Source organism: Momordica charantia (assembly GCF_013281855.1).
Source record: "Momordica charantia cultivar OHB3-1 chromosome 9 unlocalized genomic scaffold, Mcharantia_2.0 BLBB01000009.1, whole genome shotgun sequence".
Classification (NCBI taxonomy): Eukaryota; Viridiplantae; Streptophyta; class Magnoliopsida; order Cucurbitales; family Cucurbitaceae; genus Momordica; species Momordica charantia.
This window is the reverse complement of record NW_028275167.1, coordinates 5591903-5619559: the sequence shown is the minus strand read 5'-3', so window position 1 is coordinate 5619559 and position 27657 is coordinate 5591903. Positions and strand designations below refer to the sequence as shown.

Below are 27657 nucleotides of genomic sequence, written 5' to 3'. Positions count from 1 at the left end.
CACCCTTTTAAATTGTACACACCAACCAAATTCGATGTCAATAAATCCATCCCCAACCTGAGAAACGACCACAATTATAATTATTAGTCCAACCAACAATCCTTTCCAACTTCCCACCCCCTCCACATACATCCCTCTTTTCCCTTTTCCCTTTTCATTTTCAATAATTTTCTTCCCCAAGAACAAGTGAATTAATTATAAAAATTTCATCTTTTTCTCATCTTTTGTTTGTTTGTTTTTCTTGCAAGAATCGAGGCCTACTTAACTGATCTCCCCCATCAATTTTCCTCCTCTTCCCTCTGCCCGTCTCTCCCTTTTGTTTGTCTCGGGCTCTGCCTCTCCTCCCAGTTCATCTTTTTTCTTTATCCCCTCAACCCCCATACCCAAAAGTCGTCCTTCAATCGGAGAGGAAGAAAAAGAAGAAGAAGAAGAAGAAGAAGAGGGGATCAATCGATTTACAGACCCACTATTTCTACACCTCTCTTTGTTACCATGGTTGAAACCAGGCGTAGTTCTTTCTCCAAACGTTCTCTGTCTTCACCCCATGGCTCCCCCCCTCCCTCGGGCACCCCCAATTCCAAAAGATCTAAGGTACTTTCTTCTGATGCTTCCCCCCTACGTGGGACTGGGGATTGTTCTTCCACTTGGGTTTCTGCATGCCACTGATTTTTGATTTTCCCGATTTCTTTTTTCCCTCTTTGTGGGTTTTTGGTTGGGATTTAGGCGTGGGTTTGGTGCGGTGGGTTTTTGATCTGTTATTGTTTTTGAAACGGTAGGTTATTGAGGCGTCATCGTCTACCGAAGACGTTCAGAGCGCACCGCCTGATGAACCTTTGATCCCGGTTGGGGAATCTGGGGTTGAACCTGTAGACCCAGCCATACAATCAGCTGATCCGTTCGATACTGATTCGCTGAAGGTCAACAACGTATGTGATGAGGCGGTTCCCGAGAATTCGCATGATCTTCAGGCAGAAGGCGAGGCGATGATGACGCCGCAACCTTTAGGTGCCCCCCCAAACTGCTGTTCGGTGCATGTAGTTTGATTTCTTGGACATTGGTGTTTGATGATTGATGTTAAATCTGTGTTGGGTTGTGGGGTCTGATCAATTCGTGTGGAATTTAGGTGACGTTGCTGCCGACGCAGAGAAATCTAAGGCGGTTGTGGCTACCATGCTGAATCGCACGAAGAAGCGTACCATGAGGATGACAAAGCCGAATTCGAAGCCTGCATGGGGAAAACTTCTTTCTCAGTGCTCTCAGGTAGAATTTTACTCATGAATTCCTGATTCCTGGTTCGTTATCCTTGAGAGTAATTTTGAAACATGGCTATTCTCCAAGCAACATCAGCATGTCGAGATTTTCTCTTGTTGGTCGCCTATGTTCTCTGCAATTGGGTTTTGTTTTGGGGGGTCTTATTTCATCAGCTAGTTGTGAATTGTTGTGGAGTAGGAGTTGCCTCTATTGTTGCCCTTCTTCTGCCTATGGCCTCCTTTCAGGATTTCTTCTTTAATATATCCTAATGGTTAATTTTTCAATTTCATGTTATTTATTTTTTTGCCTTCCTCGAAGTTGATGTAGATTATCCACACGAACTATCAACTTATTGGAAAGTTAGATGGAATTAGTTGAAGGTTCCGACTAAAAGTTGTGTGGCTAAAAGTTTATTTGGTTTTTAAAAAGCTGCAAGAGTGTAAGGAATGATTGAAGAAGTAATCCACAAGTTCATTCAATGATTCATTGTCACTTGTAAGAAGTAGTGCGGTGCTAACTGTTTGGAGAAGGAAATATTAACTGGTCAATATTTGATATAACCTTATTGTGTAATGTTAAGTAGATTTGAGTTGATATTCAAGCAATCACTGAATTTGTTTGATACTTTTCTTAGTGGGGGGTTTCTATTTTACATTTTTACTAGATGAGAAAATTGTATGAGTGGTGGAAGCATTTAGAGAAAGGTTACAGGGAATCTGGCCTTTTTTGGAATACCATTAAAACTAACTTAGGGTGTTCCAAGAGTTTTTCGAGAGCGGTATTCTTAATAGATCTAATGAGACATACATCTACCTTATTTTGATTTATAGTGTCTCTTCCCCCAAAAAAGTTATAGAGAAAATTATGGCCAAGAGACCATGAAGAGTTCTCCCCCTACTATTAATGATTAGCAAACAACCTTTGTGGATGGAAGGAAAATTATGGATGCTATTTTGCTGGTTGCTAAAATAGAGGATGAAAGTTGTCTTGAACATAGACATTGAAAAAGGCTGCGACTATGTTAGGGCTGTGACTAAGTTGGTTGGGCTTACCTAAATGCGATCTTGGACTATAAAGCCTTTGGAAAGAGGAGTAAGTGGGTTTTTGGATGCCTTTATACTTCTATTTTTTAGTTTTGATTAGCAGGAGACCTTGACAGTATTATGGCTTCATGAGGACTAAGACAAGGGGCCTGTTCCCTACTCCTTTTCACTCTTGTAGATGACTTTTTAGCTATTCTATGGAGGTTTACAAAACCAAGAATAAAATTCAAGGCTTTTGCATAGATGTGGACTATCACATTCAATAGGGAGACGGTATAAGTTGGTGGGTTTTCTTGAATTTTTTTAACGAGCTTTAGGCGTGACAATTAATTTGCAAAAATTTGCTTTAGTTGGCTTGAATGTAGACTGTAGGTATGTAAAAAGAATAGCTTCATTTAGTTATAGATTTGAATGTGTTCCCCTCCCTTATCTAGCTAATTTTTGCACCATTGCCTTTTGGCCTGGTTGTTGTTGGGTATGAGGGAGGGTAATTGGCCAATTAGAGTGTTTTCCCCATTTCCAAAAGTATAAGGCTCACCTTGCTGAACTAGGTTCTTGCAAATATCCCATCGTATTAACTCTCAAATCTCAATCTTTTGTATTCCCGTTAAAGTTAGCAAAATTATAAAAATACTCTTGAGGGGTTTTTCATGCAAGGCTTTGGTTGGGAAGGAAGGAGTCAACATGTGGTTGAAGGTCACTCTCCCTTTTCCCTTAGGATGCTTGGGGTTGGAAATCTTGGGAAAAAGAATCATGTTCTCCTCATTAATGGATGTCGAGATTCACTTGGGACAGAAATTTCTCGAGAGGATCTTGATTAAAAATTTAATATTACAGAATGGAGGATCAAGGTTGGTCCCTAAGTCCAACCTTTTGAAAGGACACTTTAGTTTGTGGTAAGATTTAAGAAATTGCGAAGATCAAAATTTTCTTGAAATATTCTTTACAAGTGAAGTTGTGAGGATCACCCCAGCCCTTCAAACTTTATTTTCCTTTCTCCACTCCACTATGGGTATTTTTGTAACAAAAATAATTTTACTTAGGAACCTTCATTGGGAAGGAACTTATTTGATAGCAATGATCTAAAATTGCGTCTGGATGCGCTTTTGAGAAAACTGACGCATGCACTAGAAGCGATGTGCCTTTGCATTGGTGTCAGAAGGCCTTTTTTAAATAATTTTTTAAAATTTAAAGAATGGTAATTTTTCTCCATATTCTCTTACCAAAGCTCTATTTTCTCAAATATTTCCTTTTTTATTCCAATATTATTAATTTTTTTCATATTTAATAGTGTGTACAATGCGCCTTACCAATGACCACATTTTTTGCATATTGTGCTGAAGCATTGGAGGATTATTGTGCTTTAGTGCATCTCTCACTTTTAAAAACACTATTTGAGGGGAAAATTGAGTAGTGTCTAGACTTGCTATGATGATTGGTAAGGTTGGCCTAAGTCGATATCAAGATAGCATATTGTGGAAATTTGACAATTTTTGTGTCTTTACTGTTAAATCATCTACCTTATGTTTTAAAAGGCTAAAGGTGGCCTTGAGGCTTTTCCTCTTCATGAGACGAGGCGTTATTAAAAAATTATACAAATCCTAAATTTGTGTGAAGTATTACTAAACATAATAGGTATATAAAATTATAAAAGGATTAACCTGTTGCTAAAAAAATTCTAAAAGAATATCCTTAACAGCACTACTATTATTAACAATAAGATTTACTTGTTCTATAAATTTGTCTTCAATGGGACAGTCACCGTTGGCTCTGTTTTTAAACAACTAACTACAGACCGAAGCCACATCGCCTCTACTCTCTTCCCCAGTTTATGGAAGGCAAATGCCCCAAAAAGATCAAGTTTTTATGCTGGGAGTTCAGTCATGGAGCCTTGAATAAGCATGACATGATCCAGAAAAAGCTCCCCCACTTATCCATCTCGCCAAACTGCTTTGCTACAGGGCCTCGGAGACACAGGGACACTTGTTCATTTACTGCAATTTTGCCTCAGCCTTCTGAGACCGTATCCTACAATCATTTGGTTGGTCGACAACTCTACACATACAACCCTCCATCCTCCTTAACTGCATTTTGGCCGGTCACCCGTTTCAAGAAGAAGAAAGCTATCCTCTGGACTCAATTTATTCGTGCCTTTCTTTGGAGCTTATGGTTGGAAAGAAACAATAGGATCTTTAAAGACAAATCCCTCCCTTTTGAAGCTCTTTTTGATACAGTTACGGTGTTAGCTCTAGGATGGTGCAAAAGTTTCTATCCTCCCTATAATAGCTACTCTCTAAACAACCTTATTGCTAATTGGAAGGCGTTTTTGTAAATGCCCTTGGGCCCTTTTGTGTATTTCATACCATCAATGAAATATTTGTTTCATATCAAAAGAAAAATAAATTTGTCTTCAATGTTTTTGACTTATTCTATAAATTTGCCTTCAATGTTTTTAGAGTATTGGTAGTAAAAGTAGTAATAGATTGAATTATTAGACTATTGCTTTAGCATTCCATATAAAAAAACCTTTATATTTTTTAAGAATGGGAAAATTAACAGTATTCTTGTAATCATTACAGGAGGTGTAAAAATTTAAGCCTCAAGCCTCAGTGTGTCTTAATGAGGCGTAAGCCTCTTCCCTCCTATAGTCCAATGAAGTCATAAATCTCAAGGCTAGGATTTAGTGTTCGATATAGGGGATAGGATCCATCTGCCCTTTCTTTGTCGCTATCACTAATGACTTGTATTGTAGTCCTAGCCTTGTAGTCGGCCTAAGCTGACAGAAGCAACGGGTCTAACCATATTCTCGTATATGTTATATTATATATAAAGAGAAAGCAGACCAGGCTGTGTTATGATAATCTCCTTTAAGGGGCTAAGGCCTGTAAAATCAGTTGAAGATCACCCCATAGAAACAATCTACTTGACACTGTCCATTGGCCTCTCTCTCCAATCCTTGATCATGCCTCGAGACGAGCCTCAAGGTGTAAGCCTCAAAAGCCTTTAAAACATTGATCTACCCTAGCCCTCCAAAATGATTAAATTGAAGCCTTTCCCATTTTAAGTTGATCCAAGATGGTTGAAGCTCTAAAAAGGCTAAGTTCTTAATTTACACTAAGAGGCATGGAGACGGGCACGAGACACGGACATGGTGACACGTCATTTTCAAAAATCTAGGACACATACATGACAAGGGCACATTTATTAAAATATACCATTTTTTAAGTACATATTGTTTCTGATTTAGACACTGGCATGTAAAAGCACCAACACTTTAGACAAGATTCAAAGAAGAGTTCTCCAACTTTTGACGTCATCACAAAATTGTGCAATGTGTTACTTACCCTTACAACGATGAGGAGTTACTAAATCACTGTTTATCCATTGTTCTTTTGTTTGAAGGGGTGGTAACTTGGTGGGTTGGAACCATAGTTGCCGACGTGGAAAGTTCGAAAAAGGAAGAACTCCTAGATTTAAAAAACAATTATGGATGGCAAATAGGGTTTTAAAAGTAAGAACCTGAACTAACATGTAAGCAAAGCTTTCCTAGGTGCTAATGTGAGGTGGGTGATGCCTCGTTGCATAGGGATGAGTGGTTGGCAGAGGTGTGGGGTGCACAAGGTGCATGGGCGTGGATAGGAGGCAAGCGCATGTGCTCATGCAAGCGGTAGGCAACATGGTTATGTGGGTGAGAGCGATGAGTGGGCATTGGAGCATATAGATGGTGTGCATAGGGGTAGGCAATAGGGCATGTGAATGAGCAAGCTTGTGGGTGGAGTGAGTAGGTCGAGCATGCTAGCAAATGGTGTTAGCAAGCAGCTAGTAGGCTATATGTGTGCATAGGGTTGCTTGCTTGAGCGACAGGGCGACTCCTTGGCACGTCACGTGCGAAGGATTGTCTTCATGGGTGGCATTGGAATATTGGATTGTTTTGGCCTTACTACTTGTTGATTATCCTAAAAAAGGACAAGGGGACTTGCAGATTCTTATTAAAGAGCTTGAGTTTTGATCCTTGGGTCATCATATTGGAGAACTCAATAAACTCAAACTTAATTTATCATCGTTGGACTAGTGTGCTATGGAATGGGCACAAAGATCACCCCTCTAGTGAATGTATTTATGATTAACAGAAATGGTGGGGTGATCCAGTTTGTTGTAATGGTAGGAGATGCTGTTTCTAATGTTGGAGGTTGTAACCTCGACTACCTAGGTTGGTAACGATTGTATGGAGGCAGCTGATTGATAGAGTAAAAAGGGTAAAATTTGTAATGTAATATAGTCGTCTGCCCTTGAGGATTCAGATTTTGTAATTCAGATTTTGTAATAACTTAAAAAAAAATCCTTTGGCTTGGCTATCCACCAAAACTTGGCAACAATTAAGGGTATACACGCGTTGGGTCGAGTCGGTTTTACGGATATTTTATTGGTCGTTTCACCTACCTGAGTGAATTGATGTAACACTAAACCCAACCCAACCCTTGTCTTCTAGGGTTGGGTTGGGTTTGGCCGTTTGGGTCATCAGGTTGCTAACAATTGTTTGATTTGGAAGAATGGTGGTTAGAAGATATAAATGATTTATGGATGGTGAATGAACGAAGCGAGATCAACAAAGAGAGATGTTGAACAAATGGGAATGACTTATGAATGAGGAGAGAGACGCTGATAGTGAGATCGAAGGTGCCACTTGAAGTGAATGACAAATTTGGGCGGGCGAAACTTTTTCGTGAACTTGTTTAGAAGGTGTGAGATTGGATAAGTGAGGGAGGGAGATAAGAAGGGGGTCATGGTAAGTGAGAGATGCAAGGAAGAGATGGTTCCGCAGGTTAATTCCTTCACGAGTAAGTGGTTCCTTCAAGTCAGTAGCAACATATTGATTTGACAAGAGAGATAATATATTAAAAAAATCAATAAGGGTAAATTACTTCTTTAGATATTTAAATACCAGTTCGGGTTGGTTTGGATTGAACTGGCTCTTAATTTCTCCAACCCGCGAGCCAAACCGATTTTTTCGGTTATGCAAAAAATAGACAAATGATCCCAACCCGATCTGAAAATTTAACTAACTAGCACACCCTCTATCGGTTTGGCTTGGGTTGTTTGATTTTTCAGGTCACTAGGTTAGATGAACACCCCTAGCAACTATTCTATTGCAGGTTAGTTTTGGAGAACTTGTTGGTTATGGATGGCGGCCTAAAATTCAAGGCCCAAGCTGAATTCATCGGCTTGATTTTTAGATAGTTGGCGCATTGGTTGCTCATTGTTTCTAACGTCTCAAAATGGGGTGGGGATTGATTAGGAAGAAACATTTGCTTTGTTGGCAAAGTTCACATCTATTAGGATTTGTTTTAATAACTTCAAATATTGATATTAATCAATGCCACCTGACTCACTTCAGTTTTCCTAGTCTGTCTTTGTGTGTGTGTTTTTAATAATCTCTAAATTGTGATCTGGGTTTATTATGCTTCTGCAGAATCCGCACTTAGCCATTTGTGGTACTTTGTTCACGGTTGGTCAAAGTCGTCAGTGTAATTTATGGCTTAAAGATCCGTCTGTTAGTACGACATTGTGTAAGCTGAGGCACATCAAGGTTAGAGAAATTAGATTTTTTTCCCCTTCAGATGCTGCTGCGTAAAATGGGAGTTTATGCTTAATTTGGTTTTCCTTTTCTTTGTAATGCTTAGTTGTGCGTTTTGTGACTTCTTTTTCTGTCACTAATATTGCAACAGCGTGGCGCCGTTTCTGTTGCTTCACTGGAAATCACGGGAGGCAAAGGTGCTGTTATTGTAAATGGCAAGATTTATCAAAAGAATTCAAGTGTAACTTTATGTGGAGGTGATGAGGTCGTCTTCACTTCCTCTGGAAAACATGCTTATGTATCCTTTTGGAATGTTGCAAGATACCCTTTTTGGGAAGTGCTATAGCTTACTATTTTTAAACAACTTCCATTCTCCCGCCAAGAAGGTTAAGAAGACAAAGTTCTACATTGGTTTTCTCTTTCTTCTAACATTTGTTTATCTTTTTGTGAATGCAACAATGCGTATCTGTAATAAATTCCTTAATTTTACTATCAGATATTTCAGCAGCTCACTAATGATGATTTTGCTGTTTCTGGCCTGCCTTCTGTTAATATTTTAGAAGCTCATAGTGCACCTGTTAAGGGGATGCATTTTGAAGGAAGGTCTGGGGATGCCTCAGCTGTTACTGGTGCATCCATATTGGCTTCGTTTTCAAATATTCAGAAAGATTTGTCTCTGCTTTCCCCACCCGCTAAATCCAATGAGGACGTGGAGCTACCTTCTGGTTGTGGAGTGTCAGATGATCAGAATCCAGACATTAACTTGAAAGATGGTACTATTAATAATAATGATCTAAATGGTGATGCTTCCATGGACAAAACTATGGATCCAATTCCTGATTCTGCCACTGAAAGCCCCAGTCTTGATAGGCTTGGATTAGATGCTTGTATTGATGCAGAAATTGGGGAGGTCCCTGGGGCAACTCATGAATTACGGCCACTTTTACAAATGTTAGCGAGTTCGGCATCTCCCGACTTTAATTTAAGTGGCAGCATTTCCAAAATCCTTGATGAGCAAAGGGATATTGGGAATCTCTTTAAAGATTTTAACCCTCCTGCTATTTTGATGTCAACTCGACGTCAAGCATTTAAAGAAAGATTACAACAAGGAATTCTTATACCTGATAATATTGATGTTTCTTTCGAGAGTTTCCCATATTATTTAAGGTGAAAGGATGAATCTCAAATTGTATATTTTTAGTAATTATTTATTTGTTTTTAATTGTTACCTAGCAATTGTTCATGACATATGTTAATCGTAGGGCTTTTTCAATTTTGACATTTTGGGGTTTCTTGTAACTACTGTGATTTAGTGTGTGTGGAAATGATTTTGAGTTTGTAGGTGGGGTTTCTTTGGCACTATTCAAGTGTTTTTTTAAGCTTTCAAGAATATTCATTGTTGCGTAGCCCCAACGTGATGGTAAATTTGACGAGTGTTATAAATTATCACAAGCACATTTAGCATATTGAAAAACTATCCTGAACTCTGTATTGAATTGCTTGAGTTGAGGTATAGGCTAACTGGGATGTGTCCTAAATCTTTATTTCACTCTGTATCTTTTTACAGTGATACCACAAAAAATGTTCTGACTGCGTCGATGTTCATTCACTTGAAGTGTAATAAATTTGTAAAGCATGCCTCAGACCTTCCTATATTGAGCCCACGTATACTGTTGTCTGGACCTGCAGGTTGGACTGTCCCCATTTTTATTCTTTAACTATAACTTTTTTTTCTTTGATTGTTTCTCTTTCCATCAGATTCTTTCACTTGACGTTGTTTGCTTGTTACTTGAATGTCTACAGGTTCAGAAATATACCAGGAAACTTTGACTAAGGCACTAGCCCGGCATTTTGGAGCTAGATTATTGATTGTGGATTCTCTTCTGTTGCCTGGTGTAAGATGCAGATGTTTGCCTTGTAGTGTTATTTTTCTTGAAAGTTCGTTCATTTGTTTTTCTAGGAATTTCAACAGGTGTGAAAGAGTTCAGATTAAATCTTGTGTAATCTAGTGAATCAGTGATAAATTAAGTACATGACCATGAGGAATGGAGGGGAAAGGAAAATAATAGTTTTGATTCTCAAGCTTTAAATACTTCCCACATGTACAAATCCCATTGCTTAATTGTTGTGCATCTCATGTTTGTTTTTGTAACCTTGCAAACATACCTCATAAGGGTTGTCAATTGAGCTTGTCAATGAATTCAGGGACCAACACCCAAGGATGCTGATCTTGTAAAAGAGAATTCGAGGCCTGAAAGAGCATCTGTTTTTGCCAAAAGAGCTGTGCAGGCAGCTGCCGCTGCCGCTGCTGCTGCTGCGTCTGCTTCTCAGAACAAGAAACCAACATCCAGTGTTGAGGCTGATATTGCTGGTGGATCTACAATTAGTTCCCAGGCTTTGCCAAAACAGGAAGCATCCACGGCTTCATCGAAGACCACTGCTTTTAAGACAGGTATATTCTTTACAATCACTGTTTGACTTGTGGTTGGTGTGGCAACTGGTCCATACCCAGCCTCCCACCCTATCATGCGCATGATCTTATAAACCTTTCATTAATTTGTAGGTGACAAAGTTAAATTTGTGGGTACCTTATCATCCACTCTTTCACCATCTCTTCAAAGTTGTCCTCTCAGGTAATTCTTCTCCTTCTGGCGCCTTAATTTTGTGTCTGATGATCTGAAAGTATGGATAACTGTTATATACTTGTATTATGTGTTTCTTTGCCAACAAAAAAATATACTTGTATTACAGGGTAAATTTGAATTATTTTATTATTTTTAAATTATAGTAATTTAATGTTATTTCTGTGCTTCTTAATTATTGTTAGTGATAGAGTTCAGCATTTGTAAATTTCTGCTCCTTTTTTTGGTTCGTCTTTCCTGTCCATCATTTTTTCATATATAAAAAATGTGTTGAAGAAATAATTTGCTTTTTGTCCACCACTTTTGTTGTTTTTCTTCTTCTTTTTTTTTTTCCTTTTCTTTTTGATAAGAAATGATATTGTTGAATTAAAAACAAAAGAGGCATCAGAACAGCCTAAGGGCAGGGGTAGAGAGCTAACCCCCTCCCAAAACTAAGACAAAATGGCCTACCAATTATTGTCAATCATGAATAGGCTGTAGTTACAAAGCAGTTTTTTTGTGGTTCGAGCACCCAAGAGGCTAAATGCTGTACATTGCTAAAGAAAGAATCCAAAGACATGCTTCTGTTTAAAAAGTTCTGTTGTTTCTCTCCTTCTAAGTTAGCCAAAGCTGGGCCCTTACAGCACAATTCCATAAAATAATAGGACTTTCCTTTCAGACCAGCCCCGCTGAAGGATTCCAAAAAAAAGGTGGCCCACCTTGCAGGTAGGCTGTAGTTCAAGCCAAATTCAGCAAGAGACCAAACGCTGTGAGCACAAGGGCAGTGGATAAAAATATGATCAAGGGTTTCCCTCGTAGAAAATGCAGCACTCTTTTGTTGTTTCTTCATATATCTATTATGTAGATTTGTCTTATGTGAAGACCTTTTTGCTCTTTAAAACCGATTTGCTATTATGAGATTCTTATCATCATCATCATCATTATTATTCTTTTAGTTTTAATTTCCTGTCTCATTTATCTTTCAAGCAGGGGACCATCTTATGGTTGTCGGGGGAAAGTTGTTCTTGCTTTTGAAGAGAATGGGTCCTCAAAAATTGGGGTGAGATTTGACAAATCAATCCCAGATGGTAACGATCTAGGTGGCCTTTGTGAAGAAGATCATGGCTTCTTTTGTTCTGGTAATTCTTCTCTACCTGTTATTCTTTTTCTTTGGGTTCCATTTCTGATATATTCCATGCCATTTCACTGTTCTAAATTGACATCACAGCTAATCATCTTCTTCGCTTGGATGGTCCTGGAGGTGATGATACCGATAAGCTTGCTATTGATGAAGTTTTTGAGGTACCCATTACCCTAAATTGGGCTAGGAAGCTATCCTTCTTTTTCTCTTGGTACTCACAGTCTCTACAATGTTGGCTATTGTATGTAGGTTGTCTCCAATGAGAGTAAAAACAGTCCGCTGATATTGTTTGTCAAAGACATAGAAAAGGCAATGGTGGGGCACTCAGATGCTTACTCTATCCTAAAGGGCAGGCTTGAAAATTTGCCAGGAAACGTTGTTGTTATTGGCTCCCACACCCATATGGATAATCGAAAAGAGAAGGTGAGCAGAGAATATTGCCTAGCTCATCCAATGGCCCCCCCCTTTTCTTCTTTTAAAGTATGTTTGGATAGTTTTAATTCCTTTTCCCCCTACCATATGTTTCCAGTCTCATCCTGGTGGTCTCCTATTTACCAAGTTTGGAAGCAACCAAACAGCTTTACTTGATCTTGCTTTTCCGGTATGCTAATTCTTATCTTCTCATCTTCTTTCTATCCATTCCTGAAGGAGTAGTGGAGTGCAGAGTATCTTTATGGATGTGATTATGAATGTTATGATATGGCATTATTTATTTGTTCATGTTACTAAGCCTAATTGATTATGGGCTATTATGAGGTCTCGATCTGGTTTGCAAACTTATCATTGAGTATATTCTTTGTATTTTTTATTTTCTCCTTTATGTTGGCACTCGCCCCAACATGCATGATGCATCATAATTTGCGTCAGCTGCTTTTGTATTTCTTTCTAGGGCTTAATGTTTGGCAGTATTGTTATGATAGGAAGGAATATGAAACTATCCTAGAATCTTTCTGTGTTGAATGTTTATGCTATATTATCCCACACTATTAGTTAGTCGCTATTCATTTCAAATTTTCATACCATTACATTTAATTTTTCCCCACTTTTGGAGGGTACGAAAGTAGTTAATGTATAGATGTTTAGTGGTGCTGATGAGCATAATTGTATCTCCAAAAGTGCAAAACAGTCATTGGCTTTTAGTGAGTAGTCTCGCTCTTTTTCTCTCTTAGAAGATGTGAAAGCGCCTCTCTCTATAAGAACGGTGCGTTCCAAGGTGTGAAGTGAGAGAGAGGTGTTTCATAATTGGGGTTTTGAATAAGATGACCTTTTTATTTTTCATTTGAAAAGTAACAAGAATTAGAGGTGTTAAGCTTTTTATCATCCTAGCGTTAAGCAATTTTTCTGCAGGACCTCCCCTACAGTATCGTCACTGCAGTAGAGTTTAACCACCAAGTTCGGGATGGATTGGTGTGGTTGCTCTATGCCTACAATCTTTTTGGTTTTGTTTCTATAATACACAATGGGCTGTAGTTTGGGCGTGTTTTGTCCATTCGGTTTTAAGTTGTCAAGATGGGGTCAGATTTGGCTCGTGAGTTCAGATTGGGGCTGGACTTTGCAAGTTGTTTACGAGCCAGTCAATTTTAGAAATGAGCATAAAGCCCATGGTATTGAGAAATGAGTTTTGCCTTGATCCAAGAAAATGCTATTGGTAAACTTTCTTGGTGCATTAATGAATAACTTGGTTACAGGATTATGCCAGTTTACTATGGTAGCAATATGACTGTCTTGTCGGGAAACACAGCGAGAATAATATTTGGCTCTGTATGAAAGATTGAGATATATTAGTTGTGTTGGTATTTAATGTAACGTTAAACCAGCTGGTAATGTAGGATGCTGAGTTTTATGTAACACAAGTAGGATATATATATATGAAGTTACAAAAGGGGGAGACGAGCCAAGCCGCAATACAAGGAAATAGAATTAAGTACATAGTGATCAATTTTTGGTTGGTTAGCCACCGTATCCATTGATGATTGAAGTCTCCTCTATTTCTTTCTTGTCAGTCACCCCTTCAAATACAAGGGGAGGACACTTTTACTGAGAACTTCATAAGAGCCTTCTTATGGTTGTTACGAAGTAAAGAAACAGTATTTTTTTGAATATATAGGCTTCGTATCTATCGGAGAGGATTTTTTATTTTTATTTGTATTTATATTTTAAATTGGAGCTGCCGCTTGTTGCGAGCTTAATTCTTCTTTTTGTATTTTAATATTTAAACTCTGACCTAGTTGGTATTCTCTTATGTAATTTCCTTTGTTGGACCTTTTTCTATAAGATCACACAGTTTTTTTGTGGTGTGTTTTGTCTAGAATTTTCTTGCGATTCTTACTATGAGATGTTTTTTTGTGTTCTTTTTAATGCTTTGACCTTTTCTCCATAGTCTTGTGATATTGTTTTTCTCCTAGGAATTTAATAATATATATCATGTTTCCCTATTCAGGATAATTTTGGAAGATTGCATGATAGGAACAAAGAAACTCCAAAGGCAACAAAACAACTTAGTCGACTCTTCCCCAACAAAGTAACCATATTACTCCCTCAGGTACTATGATCTTATTGCTTTATTTTGATTCTGTTATCTTGCTGCATCTGTTACTATCAAATTCAGCTCATGATGTTTTCTTGAATGTTGTTAGGATGAGGCCTTACTTTCAGAATGGAAGCAACAATTAGAACGTGATACTGAAACTCTAAAAACACAGGCAAACATTGTCAGCATCCGCTTGGTGAGTGCTGGGTGACCCTCTTGCTCCAAATTTCTCTGCTTGCACCTAAATAACCTGTCGTTCTTATAGAGAGAACACCCTAAAAGACTTGCCTGCTGTCACCATTATAATTTTTTTCATGCTTGGTATGTCAGTTCTGTTTGATGCTTAACTTATTTCTGATGAATCACTGATGCCCCTTGAACTTACCATATAATTGCTGGGTCTTTTGTGTTCGACTTATATCCTCTGTGGAAAGAAGGTAGATGAGTTCTTTCTACAAGTATAGTACAGGCAGTTCGGATGATTGAAGTCCAATAGGGAAAACTAGGAAAGCTGGCTAGGTGGTGAAAAAGTGATGATAACAATAATAAAATACGTTTGTTCCTTTTCCTATTTTCATTGAAAAGTTTGTATCTTGTTAAAAGAAAATTGATTGGGGTATCGATTCCAGTTTTGATGGAGCGAGTGCAAACTTGTATTTATTCAAGTTGTATATCAACGGAGGGAGAGGGTTTCGAGTTTCTTGAATTTTCTGAAGCCATCAGTTTTTGTTGTTATATGTTCCAACTGAGGGCCTCCGTTGCAAGACTGACACATGTATAGTAGTGGCAATAGATAAAGGTATTTTATTATTATTATGATTAGAGAACATTGACACAAAAACAGGGCACAATGCAGCACACAACTTCATCCCTAAGTGCTAAGCAGTTGGTAGCCAATTAATCATAATGGGCATGTATGCCACATCATGAATGAGGGGCATTACCAATTCAAAAATCATCTCAAAGATCTTGATTATATTGGAGATAAGGTCTTTGAGATAAGGTCTTTATGATTGTAAATAGATGTTCAAGGTGCTTTTGAAGAATGAATAGTATCTGTCCGGAGATTGTTGGGAGGGATCCAAAGTTTGCCTCGATGAGTTTACTCCAAGCCTCCAAGGTGTCTTATTCTCTCTTTGAAACCTTCATATCCATTTGGCAAGTTGAGAAGGTTCCTTTGCTTTATGTCCCTTTATCAAGACCGCCTCAGCCAGTAGGGAGTTGAGCGTTTGCTCCAATTTACTAAATGTCATCCTCCACCCTTTTTAGATTCTTCCCTAGCAAAGTCTCTAAAGAGTTCGTTCAAGTTGGTTGGCCAATTTGATGTTGCATTTAAAGAGGTTTCTTGTCGGGACATACAGTATTCCACATTATTTTTTAACTCACCCTTACATATATCTGTATACTTCCTTGTGTCTTTGCTACTAAGCTAATTCCATTTGTTTGTTTTTTTAAGAAAAGAATTATTTTTTTCTTTCCTTATATATGGATTTAATGTGGTTTCAGGTTCTCAGTCGAATTGGTTTGGTTTGCCCTAAACTTGAAACTCTCTGCATTAAAGATCAAGCACTTACACCTGAAAGTTCGTATACATGGAAAGATTTTGTAATTATCTTTTATGGTTATTGGGTGCAGCTCATGACTGTGATCCTGTGTTTGTCTTAACAGGCGTTGAGAAAGTTGTAGGCTGGGCTTTGAGTCATCATTTCATGCATTGCACTGAAGTGTTGGTTAAGGATTCTAAACTCGTCATTTCTACAGAAAGGTTGTCTACTTTTTCTGGGCCTCTGCTGATTGTGATATCAAATTTTAACCAGGGAATGGAACTATACACTATTTTACTGTTTTCATAGTGTTGCTATGTTTTTCTCTGCAGCATTGAGTATGGGTTGAACATTTTACATGGTCTGCAGAGTGAGAGCAAAAGCTTGAAGAAATCACTCAAGGTAATCTTGTAGAACTATTGGATTTTCTGACATAAATACGAGTTTTTTACTCCTTTGCCTTTTGGTACGGGTTCTTGTACCTAAATTGGAGCGTGTTTCAACAATTTTAGGATGTGGTTACTGAGAATGAATTTGAAAAGAAACTTCTTGCTGATGTTATTCCACCGGGTGATATTGGTGTTACATTTGAAGACATTGGTGCTTTAGAAAATGTGAAGGACACATTGAAAGAATTGGTGATGCTTCCTCTACAGAGGCCTGAATTGTTTTGCAAAGGGCAGTTAACAAAGGTTTGTACTATAGGCCTATCTTCAATTTATTATTATTAATTTTTGTACGCTTTGTTTCATTTTCAAAAAAAAAAAATTTTGTATGCTTATACTGGATTTTCTTGTCATCCTTGGATGTCGACAATTTACGAGTGTAAATTGTGTAAGAAGTGGCGGCTGTTAAGACTTATCATTTGTATCTTTATTATATGGACAAGGCTACAAGGATTTGAGAATAGAAACTTTAGGGTGCGTTGGGTCAGTGATATGAAAATAAAGGGTACAATGTAAAACGTAATTATATTTCATGTTTTAAGTATTTTCAAATACCTGGTAGCTGATTGAGATAAGATCTCAAGGTGCGTTTAGTAATATATCTATAAGCAATAAAAATAGTGGTCATTACCAACTAAGTAAATTGAATCTCAGATAATATCAATTAATTTATGTATATTTTATGTTATAAGTTTTGTATAATTATTATTATACAATATTATATTAATACATAAGATATACTGTTATACATGTTCTAATTTTGACAAAAATGAAATAAGTTTATAACATGAAATAATATATTTATCAAAGTTTTTATCTTTCTTCTACGTTTTCAAAATTCTAATTGAAAATATGGTCACACTTGAAAACAAAAAAATGTTTTCAGAATATTCATGGTTTTGATTACGAACTACGAAGTCCAAAAATTGTTTGTGCAGAATTCCATGGTTTAGATTACAAGAGTTTAATAACTTAAAAAAAAACTAATATGCCAAATAATAATATAATTTTAGCATACCAAATAGGTCCATGCTACTCATTTTGTTCTCTTTCTTATCATGGTTTTTCATACAAAATTTCCATACACGTTGTGCCATTTTTACTCCTTTTTTGCCTTTATTTCTTTAAATTAATTATATTTTAAAAAGTATTCTATACCATCAGAGCCAAACTAATCAGCAAAACAAGGTTTATTTAAGTTGGCAAAATTTGGTAGTTAAGTTGGGTGGGAAAAGATAAGACTTGGAATCCAGTTTATAGATGTCTTTTCCTTCTGTGCCTACTCTTTTGTTACTTCGGAAAAAGTTTAACGAAAGTTGCATTGGAAGGAAAAAGTGTACAAGTTTGCTGAATTAACAGTTGCGCACATCAACCATTTCACAGCTTGTTTACCTGCATTTATGCAACTTTGATTTTTAGCTTATATCTTTATAATTATTACTCTTTGACAGCCATGCAAGGGAATTTTACTTTTCGGTCCCCCTGGCACTGGAAAAACCATGCTTGCAAAAGCTGTTGCAACCGAGGCTGGTGCGAACTTTATCAACATCTCCATGTCAAGCATTACTTCTAAGGTACAAATGTGCTATTTTTTGTGAGGAAAAAATAGGTTTCATTTGAAAATTTGTAGTACAAATTAGGCCATTAAAAGTGCAAAATTAATGTACAGCTAGATAACAAGAAGCTCACTAAAATAACAACCCGATAAATGTACTACTCCCCCCACCCATGCACATACACACGAAAGAATTATTCCAAAGCACAATTTTTCTTTTCTCATTTAAGTAAAAGCCAATCATCAAAATCTTTTATTGCACTTCAACCATATTCCCCAAAAGATTGTACTCGCCCGAATTTGCTAAGGTGTTTCAGAACAGTTTTGGTCTACGTACCTGTGGGTATTCTCTGTTAATGTTGTGTACTTTGTGTTTCTTGCAGTGGTTTGGTGAGGGTGAAAAATACGTCAAGGCAGTGTTTTCTCTAGCAAGTAAAATTGCTCCAAGTGTTGTGTTTGTTGACGAGGTTGGTTATAGGAATTATGGTTGCACCAACATGTATACTTGTTACTATTGTTATTTTTATGTCATAGCATGTATACTTGTTACTAATATTTTTATGTTATAATATACTATATTATCTTTTTGGCTTTATCTTGGTGCAAAAGTGTGAATCCTTTTAAGAGTTACGGTTTAAATTATCTCATATCCAATTGGAGAATTTTTTTGTAACCTCATTGGATAGGGTTTTTTTGTATATTTCATATTATCAATGAAATTTGTTTCCTATCAAAAAAAAAAAAAGTTTCATAATTCCCCTCAAATATGGATGTTGCTGCTACTGTAGGTTGATAGCATGTTAGGAAGACGTGAGAATCCAGGAGAACATGAGGCTATGCGTAAAATGAAAAATGAGTTTATGGTCAATTGGGATGGGTTGCGGACAAAGGACAAAGAACGTGTACTGGTACTTGCTGCAACCAATAGGCCTTTTGATCTTGATGAGGCTGTGATTAGGAGACTTCCTCGAAGGTACGTTATATGTGTAATTCTGATATATTTACTCCCTTATGTCATCAATCTGTCTTACCTCGAATATGTGATTGTTCTTTGTAGGTTGATGGTTAACCTGCCAGATGCCCCAAATAGAGAAAAGATTCTGAGAGTTATACTGGCCAAAGAAGAATTGGCCACTGACGTTGATTTAGAAGCAATTGCAAATATGACTGATGGATATTCTGGAAGTGATTTAAAGGTTCTATTTCTTGTTCAAGTTTTAAGAATATCACCTCAATATGAAAATCGAAAAAAAATGTTCACTGTACCAATGTTCAAGTCACTCTAATTATTTGGTTGCAGAATTTGTGTGTAACTGCAGCACACTGTCCCATTAGAGAAATTTTGGACAAGGAGAAAAAGGTTAGCTTATCACTCTTTTTTTCCTAGAATGTGCATCTTGGTCCCGTTGCTAATTGTTGCATACTTTGCTAATGAGAACCTATTCAAGCCTCTTCTTTTAGTTTTGAACATCTTTATTTTAGTTCAAATTTGATGTCTCTTTTTCGTAGATGTTTTTTAAATACTAATTTGCATCTTTATTTTAAGATTTATTTATTAGTTGGATTTCTACTATAATGTTGAAGGTTAAATGGTTCAATTCGAGTCGTGGAATTTATCATTAGTGGAATAATGATATCATCTCTCTTGGTCCCTCAATAGGTAGTCCTAGGTTGTCACTTGTCACTATTAGGAATGGTTATTTCAAGGCTGGCCTGGTTTTGTCTTTCATCAGAAACCCTGGAGCAGAGAAGTCTCTGGAGCATTAGATCAGAAGAAACCGTGTATCAGTAAATTTAATTAAAGAAATTGATATAGCCAAGAAATTTAGGGTCGTGCCACTTGAAACAGGAGCAGAAGTGGATGCAACAAAGATTAACTGGCTAGAAGGAGAAAAAATTATCAAATTCTTTTATAATAATAGTGTTGGTAGGGGAAAAAATTTACTATTGAAATTCTTGATTCCAATGGCTTTAATGAAGCAGGAAATCGTGGAGGAGGCAATTTATATTCGAAATAGAAGGCCTTAACTGATGTCCAATTAGTGAAGGGGATTATACCTGGTTCGGGAGCCTATTTGAGGAATAAATTTGGAAGAGTAGTGAAAAGCTTAGGTTGAACCGATCTCTTGGCCCCGGAAAATTCACTGTAGAATTCTATAAAATCCTTGACAATGAGGTAGAGGTGCTTCTTGAAATGTTCAAGGATTTGTTAGGAGTGGCAGCTCAATCAATGATGGCTTATTATTGTTTAAAGGCTACAGCAGTGACTGTGAGTTTGGTATTTCAGACCCATATGCCTGGAGAGTAGCATGTCCAAAGATTGTCTACAAGATTTTATTATAAATATGTGTTCTGATATTTATTTTCGTTGTTTGTTTATTGTAAGTTAGTTACTGCAGAGTTTGCTGTTTTGTAAATAGCTACTGTGACTGTGAGGTATTGTAAGCATCTGATTAGCTAATATTTGGCTTCTCGTTTTAAATCACTAGTTACTGTTTGCAGATGCTAAATGGCGGGAGTCATAAGTCTATTCATAATGCTATATATGTATTTCATGACTATTTGTTTTCAGTTAACAAAGATTTCTTTAGTATTAACTCTACTAGGTTATTGCTGTGGTTCTAGCGAGTTAGAAACTGGGGGATAATAGAACTAAATATGATCAATGGCTTTCCCAGGAAAGTTAATCTAGGTGGTATGGATGACCACGTGTTTCCTTTGGATAGTAAATTCTTGTCATTGTTGAAAGGTGATCACTCACCTAAAGTCCTAAAAGAAAAGTAGCACCAAGGAAAGAGCGGAATAGTCTTTTTCATCGCTTCCACGAAACGATCTTTCGCTGGGTGGAGTAAGAGGGTCAACCTCTTTTTGGCTGTGTTTCATTTCATCTTACACTGCTTTTTGTTAGGTATCCAGATATACTAAACGAAACTAAGTAACTATATTGCTATATCAAAGAGAAATTTCAATATCGATAGCCTTTCGAGTGGGCTATCTCTCTCCCAAGAACTATACTAAGTTCTTCACCATATACTATTCCGAAAGATGCCTTTCTTCTCTCCCTACTTCTATTTATAACACTCACCCCTAACTAATTACTATAATGCCCCCAACTAGAATACTAATACTATTCCTAAACTACCCCTTATAGGACTCTCACACTTTTATGTGCCAACAGTTGCTGGTCCAATTCTTTCTTAATGCTTTTGTGGCCGTCAGATATATCTCACAGTGCCAGAGGCTCTGTAGTATCCTTTCGATCTTGTGGTTTTTTGGCAATGCTTGAATTTTGTGGAGGGATGCCTCCAGTAAGCCTTCTATGGCTCGTTATGATAGAAAGAAAGAATAGGTTATTTGAAGAAGATCCATACAGGGTGTGGCATCCCTTTTTAAGAAATTGTGTGCTGCCTTAAATTGGTAATCTTGATTGGGATTATTTAGGTGCCGTTTGATAATTATTTCCTTATTAGTCTTCTGTTTTTAAAAATTATGTTTGTTTTTTATCAATTTCATTGGTTAGTTTTTCACCTCTCTTAGAATCATATTCGAATTCTTAGCCAAATTTCAAAAATTAAAACAAATTTCTCAAGTATTTCTTCTTCAAATTGCGTGGAAGAACGAGACAAAAGAATACAATTAGAAGAAAACAAAACAAGTTTAAATAGAAGTTTTTTGTTTTCGAAATTTTACATAGATTTCGAAAATGTTTATTAATACCATATAAAGGAACACATAGGTATATAGGTGAAAGTAATGTTTCTAAGCTTAATGTTGAAAGTCATGTTTCTAAGCTTAATTTTTAAAAACAGAAAACCAATAACAAAATGGTTATCAAATGGGGGTTAAATTTTGTTTTTTGTTTTCATTATTTGTGGTTGCAAGCTTCTTAGTTATATCAGGCTGATAGTTCTTTATTCCTTTTCTGATGGATTATAATTTCTTTGGTCTCTTATAAACGAATTCAAGATTGTATATATGTCATGTTTTCTGAATAAAGATTTCAGTCTAACTTTTTATGGCCATAAAAGTATATAGTGTATCAAATTTGCTCAGTCTCCAGTATAATTAAATTAGTTCAATTGATTTTTTAATCTTTAAAAATGTAGGACATTTTTATGGATGTATACTGAGTTGTTCTGTTTATAAATTACAGGAGAGAATCTCTGCTTTGACGGAGAACAAACCTTTACCTGCACTATATAGCAGCACAGACGTTCGCCCTTTAAAAATGGAGGACTTCAAATTTGCACATGAGCAGGTTGGTTTAGTTAGCATGAACATGATTTATTCTTTCTAAGGTTCTTTTAAGAAATTTAAAAAAGGAAGAAGAGAGAGAAAAACAGTTGATGATACAACTAAGGAGGGATCCACCCTTTGAAGGCCTACTGAGTTTTTTAATTTGGATTACTTAGCTCTTGCCTTTATTTGTTGGAATGATTTCTGAAAACCAATTCCGGTCAAATTACAAATTCAGTCCCGAAACATTTAGGTTGTGGCTAATAGGGTCTCTAAACTTTCAATGTTGTGTATAATAGCTCCCTATGCTTTAAAAGTGTCTAATAGATTCCAGAATTTTCAATTTTGTGTTTAATAAGTTAGAAATGTTTTAAAATTCACTAATGTAAAATGGAATCTTATTAGATATAAAAATTGAATTTTGTATTTGATAAGCAAGTGAATTTTAAAAATGTCAAATAAATTAGAAATCTTTTTTTTTTTTTTGTTAAGAAACAAAATATGTGTATTCAAATCTAGAAGGCCCCTAAAGGGGATACAAACAAAAGGCGGAGGGTAGAGCTAACCCTCCCCAAAGCTCTATACAATCACCGCTTTCCAATCTTGTGTAAGCAAAAGAAGATTGTAGTTACAAAAAACTTTCTTGTGTAGTAAAGTCCACCAAGAAGCTAGATGTTTAATATTCACACAAAAAGAATCTAACAAAATCAACTTATCTTAAAAAAGCCGATTATTCTGTTCCTTCCATATCGACCATAAAAGAGCCCTGGCCGCACAATTCCAAAGAACCCAAGCTTTGCCCTTGAGCTGCCTTCCTCCATAACCTTTAGCAATGAAATCCTCAACTCTTCCAGGAATACAGAGAGAGAAATCTAGCAAAGAAGCTATAAACCCCCAAACTTTGGAAACAAAAGGGCAATGGAGAAAAAAGTGGTCCACTGTTTCATTGTTGCTCATACACATTGTGCACACAGAGGGAGAAAGAGTCCAATGAGGTAATTTCCTTTGAAGTTTCTCTGTGGTATTTACCCCTATATAGAACAAAGTCCAAATGAAGAATTTTACCTTTTTTGGGACTCTAAAATTCCACATTAAGCTTGCAGTAGCTGAATTAAGTTTAGGAGAAGGGGACATGAGAGCCATGAAGGCTGAATTGATTGTGAAACGGCCGGATGAGTCCGCTTTCCACCATAAAATGTCCTTTCCATTTCCGATAGTTGCACCTTCTATTTTTCCAGTGAAGTTTGCCCATCTATTCATTTCCCTTTCAAAGAGATTCGTTCTGAAACCAAGATTCCAGGTTGAGGCCTCTGCACACCAACAATCCATAATGGACATACCTTTCTTGGAGGATAACGCAAACAAATCCGGGAAAGTGGTGGAAAGAGGGGCAGAATCAATCCATGGGTCCTCACAAAATCTGACTTGGACCCTGAGGATATTTTGAAGGAGAACTTTTGAAAAGCTCTAAGGTTTCCTTGTATGTCCCTCCACGATCTACCGATAAAAGAACCACCCGAAGGTTTTGTCCACCAACCAAAAGGCTCCACCCCGTAAATAGTGGCTATCACCCGTCTCCAAAGGCTATCTCTTTCCACTGTGAATCGCCATAACCATTTTATTAATAGAGGATTGTTCCTTAGCCTCAAAGAACCAATTCCAAGGCCCCCTGTTTATGAGGCAAAGTCGACCAAGACCACTTCACCAAATTCCCCACCGATCTAGAAATCCCACCGTTCCATATGAAGTCCCGCATAAGCTTCTCCATAGACTTTATGACTGTCTCTGGAGCTTTGAGAATCGAAAAGAAGTATATGGGGATACTATTAAGGACCAACTGAGCAAGAGTAAGCCTACCACCCTTGGAAAGAAGCAAAGAACTCCATTTTTGGAGTCTTTTGTGCATTTTGTCCACCATCGGAGCCCAAAAACTAGTAGTCTTGTGGTTCCCTCCGAGGGGGAGACCCAGATAATTAAAAGGGAAAGAATTCATCTTGCAGCCAAAAGAGGAAGTCCAAAAGCTAACCTCTGACCTTGTGCAATTAACACCGACCTTGTGCAATTAACACCAATCACAGCAGTTTTTGAGACATTCAGAGAAAGACCCGATGCCAATAAAAACACATGAATGAGACCCCACCAATTCTCCATTAATTGAGCTGAAAAGGGGCAGAAAATAAGCACATCGTCGGCATATTGGAGGTTAGTCACCTCTAAAGAACTATTTCCAATATTGAAACCTTTGAGAATATTCCTCTCATTACAAAAGTGAATTAATCTACTCAACGCATCACCCACAATCCACAATGGTGAAGAGAAAAGGGGAGAGGGGATCCCCTTGTCTTAAGCCCCTCTTGGCCTTTATCTTACATCTAGGCTTTCCATTAAGCAACACATAAAAGTTGGTAGAAGAAAGGCACCCCCTAATCCACCTACACCACCGAACCCCAAACCCTTTTGCCTCCAGAACAGCATCTAGGAAATCCCAGTCTATTTTATCATAAGCCTTGTCGAAATCAAGTTTGAGGAGAAAGCCTTTTTTCTTCGAGTTCTTCCACTGACTCACTGTCTCAGAAGCCACCATAATAGCATCAAGGATTTGCCGACCTTTTACAAAGGCTGCTTGGGCATCATGAATAATGCTAGGGAGCACTTCTTTCAAACGGGCAGTAAGCACCTTAGCAATAATTTTGTATAAAGAAGTGACCAGACTAATGGGCCTATAATCTTTGACTTTCAGAGGGTTTGAGTTTTTGGGAATCAAACAAATGTAAGTTTCGTTAGTCTTCTGGTTGACAATTCCCTTCTCGAAAAAATCGTGGAACACAGTAATCAAATCCAAATCCAGTTTAATAATGTTCCAAGCCTTTTTCCAAAAATTCATTGCTCATACCATCCGGACCCGGAGATTTAAGAGCGCCCAAATCTGCCACTGCCTTTCCTATCTCATCCTCTGTGAAAGGGTTTCTAAGAATTCTGCTTCTATATCTTCCCATTTAGTCAAAGAGGTGCCCTGTTCAGTTTGAATTTCAGCTATGTAGGCCTGGTTTTTCTTGTATGCAACCCATCGGTGAAAGAAGTCCGTGTTCTTGTCTCCTTGCAGCCATTTTATTTTCCCTTTCTGCATCCACAATTTTTGCTCACTGAAAGTAGTTTCAATCAAGCACTCTTTTAGCCCGTCTTCTATTGAAATCATCTTCAGAGAGAGAATTAACTTCTTCCTCTCTATCCAAAGCATCTATTGCTTTCATAAGATCCATCTTCTTGAGGCCAATGTGGCCATCTGTTCCAGTTGGTGAGCACCCCTTTCAGACCCTGAAATTTCTTCATGAAACCATAACCCGGCCATCCTTGAAGAGGATTAGTTTTTCACCATTGATCAACCAACAGCATCAAGAGATGGGACTCTAACCATGGATTTTCAAATCTAAAAGGAGTAGGGCCCCATTTAATATCTTCAGATGCCAATTTAATAGGATAATGGTCAAAAGTGGTGCGAAAGAGTCTAGTAGCCCTTTGATCTGCAAAAATTGAGACCCATCCCTTTGATCTGCATATTAGACCAAGTGTTAGAACCATTGTCCAAGGGAGGGTCCAGGAGGTCGGTGTCTTCAATAAAGGAATTAAAATCCTTCATACTTCGAGTAACTCTTCCGCCTCTACCTCCCATTTTTTCCGAAATCCATCAAGCCACATTAAATAGCTCTGCTATACACCAACACCCTTGACAAAGGCTAGCTAAATCCTCCAACTCTCGCCAAAAAATAGCTCTGCCTCTAGTAGAAGAAGGCCCATAGATACCTGAGAACCACCCTGTCCTGCCACCAAAAAATCTGAAATTAAGGGAGACAGAAGGAACCCAAATCTAAAATGGTTAATTTCTGTTCATTCCATAACATAATGATACCCCCAGCAGTGTCCTCTGCCTCAAGAGCCAGCCATCCGATATTAGGAGAGCTCCAAATCGACTTAATTAACCTCCTATCTACCGAGCTTTTCTTTGTCTCCTGCAAACAAACTATGTCTGGCAAAGAAGATCCTTGATCAGAGCTCTTTTTAAGGCAGCTCCCATACCCCTCACATTTCAAGAGATCAGCTTCATTGAGCCACCGAAGGGCCCTCATCTACATTCTGCCTTGCTATCTTTGCCTCATTTTCCCAAGTAGCCAACAGATTCTTCAGCTCCCTACTCTCTGTATTGTTTGATTTTGTACCTTTGTTTTTGTACCTTTGTTTTTATTTGGGATTGGACGAATACAAAGATTGTTCTCCCAAAGAAGAACCACCCCCTTTACAAGGGGAAGACCTTTTGTGGCAAATATACTTCTGGTGATTCTTCCTCCACCCTGTCAAGGTCATTACTAGCTAAAGATCCATTAGACACAAAATCGAGACACTAAGGATCTATCAAACACTTTCAAAGTTCAAGGACGGCAGCATTGAAATTGTAGGGAGGGGAACTTCACTAGAAGCTTGAAACTACCCTTAATAGTTCTTGCATAAGGTTACCACAGAGCGTACCTGGATACACCAGAATTTTATATATACCATGAACAAGAGACCATGGAATGACCAATTTGCACGTTTATAAATGTGATTATGCTCCTAATTGAATCGTTTGATCTGTGTTATTTGTTGTTTTTGTTTTATTTAATATTTTGTTCCAAGACATTGTTCACGTTTATATACCATTGCTAGGTGTGTGCAAGCGTCTCGTCGGAGTCGACGAACATGAATGAGCTCCTCCAATGGAACGACCTCTATGGGGAAGGCGGGTCAAGGAAAAAGATGTCTCTGAGCTACTTCATGTAGAGGTGATTGTATCTTTGTATAGAGTTTCCTGCCCTTTTCCCGTTCATTTCTTTTATTGCCAATTTCGTCTCTGCCCCCCTCAAAAAGAGTGCAAGATCGGAGATCGACTCGTATGGAAATCCATTCTGACCCTCCTCCCCCCATTCCGTTCAATTCTCTATTGTATCATATATAGTTTTTTCTTATCCTCATTTTTTTAAAAAATTCTGTATGCTTTTGTAGGAATTTTACAATTTCCTTAGGTAATTTGACCAAAACCTTTGTCCCTTTCTTGCTCTCCCCCCTTCCCCCTCATTTTGTCGCTCGCTCTTCTGGTTAAACTGGAAAATTCAGTATATATATAACTATATCTTACTAATTAATGAAAGTAATAATTATCATTTTTGGTGCACAATTTGTCGTCTATATTTCTCTCCGAATAAATGTTTGAGTTCCATGAGGATTCAAAGAATATGTGCTATTTAGATTCTTACTTTTTTCACCATTCATAGTGGTACAGTTGAGTTGTAAGGTGCAGGTTTTGCTGTTTGTATTTTTGTTGCACCATTTTGTGATCTTACCATATGGGTGACATGAAATGGAACATGTGATTGGAAATATCTATAGTAAAGAATCAGAGTAACAAGAACATATGGTTCATCTGTTGCATGTATCCGTAAGAATCTATAATTATGAAACCATACGAGGGTAATCCGTAAATTTCATCGATTTTTCAAGATCCTAAAATAACAGTACAACCAAATAGAGAAAATACCACATATTTAATGGGATGAGTATTTGTGAGTGGATAAATTACTTTTTGCTATTTTATTCCTTTTCCAATAGCGAGATAAGCATCTGATTTTGTTATTTTCAATTTGTTCAAGTGGTCAGGTTTATGCACCTTTCTGTTGGTGTGAGAAT

At 37.4% G+C, this 27657-nt stretch overlaps 1 protein-coding gene across 1 annotated transcript; it reads left to right on the top strand.

Moving 5' to 3' along the window:
- Positions 1 to 134: 134 nt before the first annotated feature.
- Positions 135 to 27148, top strand: LOC111017907 (AAA-type ATPase family protein). The gene is made up of 27 exons (XM_022293798.2): positions 135 to 591; positions 777 to 1005; positions 1124 to 1260; positions 7765 to 7881; positions 8021 to 8167; positions 8366 to 9036; positions 9437 to 9558; positions 9673 to 9764; positions 10075 to 10321; positions 10433 to 10502; positions 11481 to 11629; positions 11719 to 11792; positions 11881 to 12054; positions 12161 to 12232; positions 14072 to 14173; positions 14268 to 14357; positions 15668 to 15743; positions 15830 to 15926; positions 16038 to 16107; positions 16218 to 16397; positions 17603 to 17725; positions 18090 to 18173; positions 18495 to 18679; positions 18764 to 18902; positions 19007 to 19066; positions 21860 to 21964; positions 26641 to 27148. The coding sequence occupies exons 1-27, from the start codon at positions 493 to 495 to the stop codon at positions 26752 to 26754; spliced, it is 3825 nt and encodes a 1274-aa protein (XP_022149490.1). The 5' UTR covers positions 135 to 492; the 3' UTR covers positions 26755 to 27148.
- Positions 27149 to 27657: the final 509 nt, after the last annotated feature.